The sequence below is a fragment of the Lepidochelys kempii genome, chromosome 9 (genome assembly GCF_965140285.1).
Source record: "Lepidochelys kempii isolate rLepKem1 chromosome 9, rLepKem1.hap1, whole genome shotgun sequence".
Classification (NCBI taxonomy): Eukaryota; Metazoa; Chordata; order Testudines; family Cheloniidae; genus Lepidochelys; species Lepidochelys kempii.
In genome coordinates this window covers 59,231,003-59,240,462 of record NC_136388.1, presented here as the reverse complement: position 1 = coordinate 59,240,462, position 9,460 = coordinate 59,231,003, and the positions used below count along the sequence as shown (strand labels likewise).

Genomic DNA, 9,460 nt, shown 5'->3' with positions numbered 1-9,460 from the left:
CCCCTATTAGTTCAAGTGCTCCTAGAGGAGGTGGCTCCTGGCAGGTGAAGCCAACCTCTGGAGGCCAAACCCCTGGAACAAAGGGTTAACTGTAGAGTCTGGCTCCCCCAACAGAGAGCAGAAGTCTGGATAACGAGCTCCAGTCAGCCACTTTTCTCCTCCGGCAACTACAGCCCAATCAAGCCCTTTCCCCAGCGACAGACAGCAGACGCTGGGCCCAGTTCCACACAGGGGTAGCATGGGTTACTGAGAGCCAGCAGTGCCCCGGTTAGGCTGCCTGTTATCCGTATTATGGCAGTGGTGGGAGCCCCAGTCATGGACCAGGACCCCACTCTGCTAGGTGCTGAACAAACCCTGCCGCATAGAGCTTACAATGTAAGTACAGGACAACAGATGGCTACAGACCAAGGGGGAGTTCAAGGGAACAGGGAGCCGATACTGCGCAGGGTGATAGGCAGCTTGCAAAGAAACGGGACACAGCAGAAATATTTCAACTTTTTTATTTGTTTAAAAACATGTTTGTGGCTCCCTCCCCAGATAAGGCTGCAGTCAGGATTACAGGACCCGTGTCTATCGATCAATCCGCCCCCTCTGGAGTTCATGTCACAGCGTCTACACCTACAGCCTGTGGTCCCACCAGGAGGGTGGCCCAGTACAAGTGGCACAGGCACCAGGCCATGAAGAGTCTGTGGCTCAGAGCCACACCTCCCTTAAAAAAGATAATTAGAAAAACCATCTGCAAGAATAAAAGCAGTTTTGTAGAAAAATAAGCTGGAATCTGTGGGAACAAGGGGCTGGAAGTTGGGAGCTCCCCCACTCCCCAGCACTGGGGCCACTGTGTGCTCACAGCCACCGGAGAGCCACAGCCACTCACTGCTGCTTGGAAACTTTAAAAAAAAAAAAAAAAAGTAATTTCTTCCAAATTTCCCCTGCAGCCACAAATTCCGCAAGCTGCTCACATAAACACACTGTCTTCGGCACAGGAAACGCTCTGCTGTTGTGGAAACATGAGCTTTCCTTTTCAGCTAAACCACATGCTTCAGATTCCCTGTAAACAAAGGGAGAGAGAAAACAACATTTACACTGAGACTAGCTTCAGTCTCACAAGGAGGCAGACCAAGGTATTTTTTTTGGTTGCATACAGGGCTGTTTGCTTTGTTTTCAACGCTGCTGTACTCTGATTGGGGGTTGTTCCTCTCCTTCAAAACCCCAGGAAGAAGGGATTTTTGAAAAGTGTGTTGGAAAAGCACTGATGCGAAATCCAGCAGGGCTGACCTCTGGGAGATTAGAGCACTGCTTATGACTTGTCCCTCCCCTGTCACTGGCAGAGCTGACAAATCAGTAAGTGATACAGACACACTAGCCCTCAAAGCAGATCAAATTCCCAACATGCCAGACAACATCTTGTTCTCATTGAGGGGGTTTGTGCAGGGTTCCACAGCTCTCTTTCAAACCCAGCTTTAAGGGGCTGCTAAGGGGAACGAATCATTTTCATTAAGCATTTGGACTGGAGACTAATAATTAGTTCAAATGTATCAGCCATGAACCCTTCATTTCCTTAGGTCTTTGCTTGCTCAGGATGTCCTATAGGGCTGGAGGCACTGCCTGGCTTCCTTACTCTGAAGACCCTCCCTGGAAGTCAATAATGATTCTGTCTGGGTAAGGGATGCAGGATCTGGTTATTAACTGGAATCATGTTGGATCACAGCAAGCTTTGCATTTTTGTTCTCTGACCACTCTTCTGTCGGAATTTTAACAGATTTAAGCCAGGGTTAGAAAAAGGTCTTCAAGAGCACGGTGTTTAAGGGGCATGTCAATTAAATGCCTGGGTTTGAACCACATGGCTGGTGTGGAGAAAGTAAATAGGAAAGTGTTACTTACCCTCTCACATAACATAAGAACCAGGGCTCACCCAATGAAATTAACAGGCAGCAGGTCTAACACAAACAACAGGAAGTGCTTCTTCACACAACGCAGTGTCACCCTGAGGAATTTGTTACTGGGGACACCGTGAAGGCCAACACTCTAACTGGACTCAAAAAAGAATTAGGTAAGTCCCTGGAGGATAGGACCACCAGTGGCTATTAGCTGGGCTGGGCAGGGACACAACCCCATGCTCTGGGTGTTCCTAGCCTCTGTTTGCCAGAAGCTGGCAGTGGACGACAGGGGATGGATCACTCGATGATTGCCCTGTCCTGTTCATTCCCTCTGAAACTCCTGGCACTGGCCACTGTTGGAGACGGGACACTGGACCATTGGTCTGACCCAATATGGCCGTTCCGATGTTCACAGAGCCCTTAAGCCTGCAGCCCTGCTGACAAGAGCTGTAACCGCTGGACATCTGCCCACTACTCAGGGTTAGGACTAGCTGGCACGCAAATGTGAAGCCATGATAGGACACCGAGGTGCTGCAGTAAGTGATGGTGGTGATCCTCTGACTTCTCCTTTTTCTGAGGCTTGACCATCATCCCTCTACAACATGCTAGCATGACTCCATTGCTGAAATCCTCAGCCAGTTCCCCATCTCCTGTCAGACAGGTTCAAAGGTCCAGCCCTCCCACCAGGAGCAGTGTGTTGCTTCCTGCTTATTGCACAACTCTGACTTCCCACAGAATACTGACTCAAGTTCCAGGCCTTGCTCCTTATCTTCAAGGCGCTCCATAGCCTGGATCGAGCAGATGAGACTGTTCTTGACAACTTCTCTCCTCTGGCATGCTGGATCTCTCTACAGTCTGTGCAGGAGAGACTTCCTCAGGAGCCAACCTGAGTCTGTGGAACAAACTCCCCCAAGAACTAAGGACCATCACAAACCTCCCCATCATCCGCTCCAAGGGCCAGACGCATTTCTTTGGCCTCTCTTCTCTAATATAAACACGTGGCAGCAGGTACAGAATTATACAAACCTGCAGACCCAAGTAGTGTACTGCACACTTCTCATCCTGGGGGCGGACATGACAGATGTTAGCATGCTGCTTATCGAACGACTAGAAGGCGCTCAGATACTCCAGCGACGAGTGCAGTGTGAGAACCCTAGATTTTTCCAGCCAAGATTAGGGGCCTGCTCCCATTGAAATCTAAGGGAGTTTTGCTATTTTCTAGGCTTCAGTGGGTGAAGGGATCAGGCCATAAGATGGGGAAAAAACACATGTGGGCTTAAATTGTGAAAGTCAGGAGGCCCAAGTATATGTATGGACTGATAAGCGAATCAATTACTGGCCTGACAGCCCTACATACAGATGGATACCCTCTCTACTGACATGACAACATATACATGGCAAGCTTCCCTCCCACTGCCCTGCTGACTCACCTGGTCCCTGACCCTGAGAAACCTTCCCAATGGGTGACAGACTCCACCGCTTATTCAGTCCTACTCCTCCATGCTGAGGCCCCAGTTGTAACAGTGGCTTTTGTGATGGGGACACCATCCATATTCATCCCCACTGCTCTTGGGAGGCAGGGAAGGGCTGTTATCCATGGAGTACAGACAGGGAACCGGGATCCAGAGAAGCCAAGGGCACATCCACACAGAAACGCTACAGCTATATAGCAGTAGGGCTGCATTTGTGCCACTGTAGTGTAGACACTTACTGCAGCAATAGAAGGGATCTCCCATCACTGTTGTAACTCCACCCCTCTGAGAGATAGAAGTGGCATCTACCCCAGGGCTTAGCTTCATTAAATCACACAGGGTACAATATTTTCCACAGCCCTGGGTGATGTAGTTAAGCTGGCCTAGCTTTGTAGCACAGACCAACCCACAGTGACATGCCTAACGTTATACAGGCAGTTTGGGGTGCAGCAGGTCTCCAGAGTCCTAGGCTAGCGCCATAACCACTAAGCCATCCTGGGAAACAGAAGACTAATCTTGTCTCCCTTTGATGAACAAAAACTCCTGTAAGCCCTTGGATCTCCTCAAAGCAGCTGCAGTGCCAGGAAGGTGAATGGCAATTCTGTATCTACACACAAGCGAAGGTCTAGGTTAGATCTCAGCAGATGTAAATCGGCATCAATGGCGCTGAGGATCTGGGCCTATTTACAGCTTTTATTCTTTAGGTCTCAAACAGGAAGAAGTGGCTAGGGCTTCCCAGGACTCTTGGCAAACAATTTGTAGACTCAGAGACATTAAGGTCAGAAGGGACCATTATGATCATCTAGTCTGACCTTCTGCACAATGCAGGCCACAGAATCTCACCCATCCACTCCTGCAATAAGCCTGTCACCTATGTCTGAGCTACTGAAGTCCTCAAATCATGGTTTAAAGACTTCAAGGTGCAGAGAATCCTCCAGCAAGTGACCCGTGCCCCATGCTGCAGTGGAAGGTGAAAAACCCCCAGGGCCTCTTCCAATCAGCCATGGAGGAAAATTCCTTCCCGACCCCAAATATGGCGATCAGCTGAACCCTGAGCATGTGGGCAAGATTCACCAGCCAGATACCCAGGAAAGAATTCTCTGTAGTAACTCAGATCCCACCCCATCTAACATCCCATCACAGGCCACTGGGCCTATTTACCACGAATAGTTAAAGATCAATTAATTGCCAAATTCATGTTATCCCATCATACCTTCTCCTCCAGAAACTTATTGAGCTTAATCTTGAAGCTAGATAGGTCTTTTGCCCCCACTGCTACCCTTGGAAGGCTGTTCCAGAACTTCACTCCTCTGATGGTTAGAAACCTTTGTCTAATTTCGAGTCTAAACTTCCTGATGGCCAGTTTATATCCATTTGCTCTTGTGTCCACACTGGTACTAAGCTTAAATAATTCCTCTCCCTCCCTGATATTTATCCCTCTGATATATTTATAGAGAGCAATCATATCTCCCCTCAGCCTTCATTTGGTTAAGCTAAACAAGCCAAGCTTCTTGAGTCTCCTTTCATAAGACAGGTTTTCCATTCCTTGGATCATCCTAGTAGCCCTTTTCTGTACCTGTTCCAGTTTGAATTCATCCTTCTTAAACATGGGACACCAGAACTACACACAGTATTCCAGATGAGGTCTCACCAGGGCCTTGTATAACGGTACTAACACCTCCTTATCTCTACTGGAAATACCTCGCCTGATGCATTCCAAGACCGCATTAGCTTTTTTCACAGCCATATCACATTGGTGGCTCATAGTAATCCTGTAATCAACCAATACTCCAAGGTCCTTCTTCTCCTCCGTTACTTCCAATTGATGCGTCCCCAGCTTAGAACTAAAATTCTTGTTATTAATCCCTAAATGCATGACCTTACACTTCTCACTATTAAATTTCATCCTATTACTCCAGTTTACAAGGTCATCCAGATCTTCCTGTATGTTATCCCGGTTCTTCTCTGAATTGGCAATACCTCCCTCCTTTGTATCATCCGCAAACTTTATTAGCACACTCCCACTTTTTGTGCTGAGGTCAGTAATAAAAAGATTAGATAAGATTGGTCCCAAAACCAATCCCCGAGGAACTCCACTGGTAACTTCCCTCCAGCCTGACAGTTCACCTTTCAGTATGACCCGCTGTAGTCTCCCCTTTAACAAATTCCTTATCCACCTTTCAATTTTCATATTGATCCCCATCTTTTCCAATTTAACTAATAATTCCCCATGTGGCACCGTATCAAGCGCCTTACTGAAATCTAGGTAAATTAGATCCACTGCCTTTCCTTTGTCTAAAAAAATCTGTTACTTTCTCAAAGAAGGAGATCAGCTTTGGCACGATCTACCTTTTGTAAAACCATGTTGTATTTTGTCCCATTTACCATTGACCTCAATGTCCTTAACTACTTTCTCCTTCAAAAATTTTTCCAAGACCTTGCATACTACAGATGTCAAACTAACAGGCCTACAGTTACCCGGATCACCTTTTTCCCTTTCTTAAAAATAGGAACTATTTTAGCAATTCTCCAGTCATAGGGTACAACCCCTTAGTTTACAGATTCATTAAAAATTCTTGCTAATGGGCTTGCAATTTCATGTGTGAATTCCTTTAATATTCTTGGATGAAGATTATCTGGGCCACCCGATTTAGTCCCATTAAGCTGTTCGAGTTTCGCTTCTACCTCGCATGTGGTAATATCCACCTCCATATCCTCATTCCCATTTGTCATCCTGCCATTATCCCTAAGATCCTCATTAAAGACTGAGGCAAAGTATTTATTTAGATATTGGGCCATGCCTAGATTATCCTTAACTTCCACTCCATCCTCAGTGTTTAGTGATCCCACTTCTTCTTTCTTTGTTTTCTTCTTATTTATATGGCTATAGAACCTTTTACTATTGGTTTTAATTCCCTTTGCAAGGTCCAACTCTACTTGACTTTTAGCCTTTCTCACTTTATCCCTACATGTTCTGACCTCAATAAGGTAGCTTTCCTTGCTGATCCCTCCCATCTTCCACTCCCTGTATGCTTTCTGCTTTTTCTTAATCACCTCTCTGAGATGCTTGCTCATCCAGCTTGGTCTACAACTCCTGCCTATGAATGTTTTCCCCTTTCTTGGGATGTAGGCTTCCGATAGCTTCTCCAGCTTTGACTTGAAGTAATCCCAGGCCTCCTCTGCCTTTAGATACATAAGTTCTTCAGTCCAATCCACTTCACTAACTAATTTGGCAACTCTAGCTCAGTTACTTTCAAATATGCAACAACTACAACTTAATAAAGATGGCACACAGGCCTGCGCCAGTATTCCCTCCCCCAATTTCAACACTACCAATTTCTCTGTAGACTCACTGCTTTACATCCCAAACAGATCATAAAGGCTTTTACTGCATGCCCAAGGAATGGATGCACCACTGTGTAAATTTACTGCTTTGCACAGTAGTTAGGGTCTGTTATGACCAGCACAGACTTGGCTGGAAAAGCCGACAGCAGCCAGAACAACTGAGCAGTCAGCAAAGCAAAGACTGAAATTAAGAACAGACTTGAGTGTGTTGCAGAATTGTAGCTGTACTAAGGTATCGTTCACACCTTGCTGGCCCATGGTCATCGCCGCCCTAAACTAAACCAATGGGACCCTCTGCTTTTCACAGATGGAGACTTATGAAATTATCATCATCTCGCTACGTCACCGCATGCTGATGGTGCATCACACCACAGCAGCGTAACAATGTCACCTCATCGGGTCTCTCCCTAGCTGCTGGGAGGACTCAGGTCTCTTTCCTCTCCTCCTCCCAGTTCTGGATCTTGACTCAATACATGCCTGCTGGTATGGAGGGGAGGACAGCATTTGAGAAGCCAATCTCAGTAGCTTTCTGCTCTGCCGGAGCCACATGTGCACTAGGCAGCATAACACCATACCCCTAAGTGGGCTACTGGCTGTGTGACTGAATCTAGCACCTTGGGATCTTAAAGCATGAGCCTCTCTTGCCTGAGTTAAGAGACTAACCCAGGCTGGTGCAGGCTCAGCCACTACTAGAGGAGGGCAGAGCACGGCACAGGGTGGGTGTGGGTTACAGCAGCTCAAGGACTTGCCTGCTCTTGGTGGTCCAGAATGAATTGAGCACTGGTCAGATACTTGCACACCAGAAGGGGTGCAGAGATGAGTGCAAGTGGTGTGTAAACGCTGGGCTGAGGCCCTTTCTCAGGCAGACACACACCTTGGCTCTGCATTGTTTGGCTGGCTCGTTCACCAATTGATTTATATTTACTAAATACTTAAATTAAAGCTGTAAAGAAAGGAAAGGGCAGAAAGAAAACACACCATGCTGCAGAACAGGACACTTCGGTATGGGCTGCTTCCCTGTGTGCCCCAGGCCTTTGTTATTCTCCATTGTTCTGCTTTTTTGGCACCATGGAAAGCAGTTTGTTTTATTTTCTGTTCTTCAGGCAGCCAATTAAGCACTTCAGGCACATTTAATCAGTGATGCTTTCATTTTATTTGTTTCAGCCAGACAGCCTCTAAACACTTGGCAAGACTGGTGCCAACTGGCAAGCACACGCTGCATTCTTACACAACAGCCAGCTGAGCTGCATTTCAACAGACTTGACAGTCTAACTTCATTTAAAGAAATGAACCCTTAGACAGGCAATTCCGGCTTGGAACTGCAGAGAGAGGAGTGCATGTTTATATATATCCTACTCTACACTGGGAACACTGTGCCCCTCAAGACTGTTCACATCCCCGCTTTTAATCAAAATATAATTTAAACCTGGGTGGCTGAAGCCTGGCTCACAGGTCATTTAAAGGATCCTATAATGTGACACACAGCTGCCTTCATCTTTAATACAGAATTAGAGGCTCCCAGCATTCAATGCTCCATGTAGAGCAGCAGTTGGGTCATGATGGAAAATTGCATGGCAGGAGCTGTACTCTCTGCAGTTTGCACATCAATACTCAACATGGACTGAGCATGGGTGCGAGTGGCTACATTTCATGCAAATTAAGTGAGGTTCTCAGATTCCTCTCAAGTTACCAACACAGCTCTCAGCTGTTGCGAACCAGTTCTTAGCACCTAAGGTGCACAAGCAATGGTGCATAGGGAGAGGAGGTTACAGTGATGTTAAACAGGCTGCAGCAGGGCCAGGAAAATTAGCAACAGCCAGTATCTGACTAGCTGTGAGGGCGACTCACCCACGCCTCAGGGTGCAGTTATTGCTTAAGAGCAGAGGAGGGGATGCAAATTTTTGTAGACAGAAGTCGGGATGCAGGATCCCTTCATGAGGGGGGCTGGCCCCCTGTATAAAGCCAGGTTGTTAATCAGATTCCCACTGATTTACACTCGTCTCCCACAGTATTCTTGCCAGCAATTTAAAAAAGTATGGATTGGATGAATGGATTATATGGTGGATAGAAAGCTGGCTAGATCGTCGGGCTCAATGGGTAGTGACCAATGGCTCCATGTCTAGTTGGCAGCTGGTATCAAGCAGAGTGCCCCAGGGGTCTGTCCTTGGGCCAGTTTTGTTCAACATCTTCATTAAGGATCTGGATGATGGGATGGATGGCACCCTCAGCAAGTTCACGGATGACACTTAGCTGCGGGGAGACGTAAATAAGCTGGAGGGTAGGGATAGGTCCCAGAGTGACCAAGACAAATTGGAGGATTGGGCCAAAAGAAATCTGATGAGGTTCAATAAGGACAAGTGCAGAGTCCTGCACTTAGGACAGAAGAATCCCATGCACCGCTACAGACTAGTGACCAACTGGCTAAGTGGCAGTTCTGCAGAAAAGGAGCTGGGGATTACAGTGGACGAGAAGCTGGATATGAGTCAGCAGTGTGACCTTGTTGCCAAGAAGGCTTACGGCTTATTGGGCTGCATTAGTGGGGGCACTACCAGCAGATCGAGGGAAGTGATTATTCCCCTCTGTTCAGCACTGGTGAGACCACATCTGGAGTATTTCATCCAGTTTTGGTCTCCCCATTACAGAAAGGATGTGGACAAATTAGAGAGAGTCCAGTGGAGGGCAACGAAAATTATTAGGGGGCTGGGGCACATGACTTATGAGGAGAGACTGAGAGAACTGGGCTTATTTAGTCTACAGAAAAGATGA

The 9,460-nt window shown here is 47.0% G+C and overlaps 1 protein-coding gene across 5 annotated transcripts in view; it reads right to left on the bottom strand.

Moving 5' to 3' along the window:
• Positions 1-484: 484 nt before the first annotated feature.
• HDAC8 (histone deacetylase 8) overlaps positions 485-9,460 on the bottom strand; it is a 127,335-nt gene continuing 118,359 nt past the window's right edge. For 2 of the 5 annotated variants that reach the window (XM_073360601.1, XM_073360605.1), the window contains one exon: positions 944-1,048. In XM_073360601.1, coding sequence (XP_073216702.1) covers positions 1,026-1,048 — 23 coding nt within the window. In that variant the 3' untranslated portion in view covers positions 944-1,025. Of the gene's footprint in view, positions 1,049-9,460 lie in introns of all 5 variants that reach the window. The other 3 variants (XM_073360606.1, XM_073360602.1, XM_073360604.2) reach the window with 2 other exon arrangements.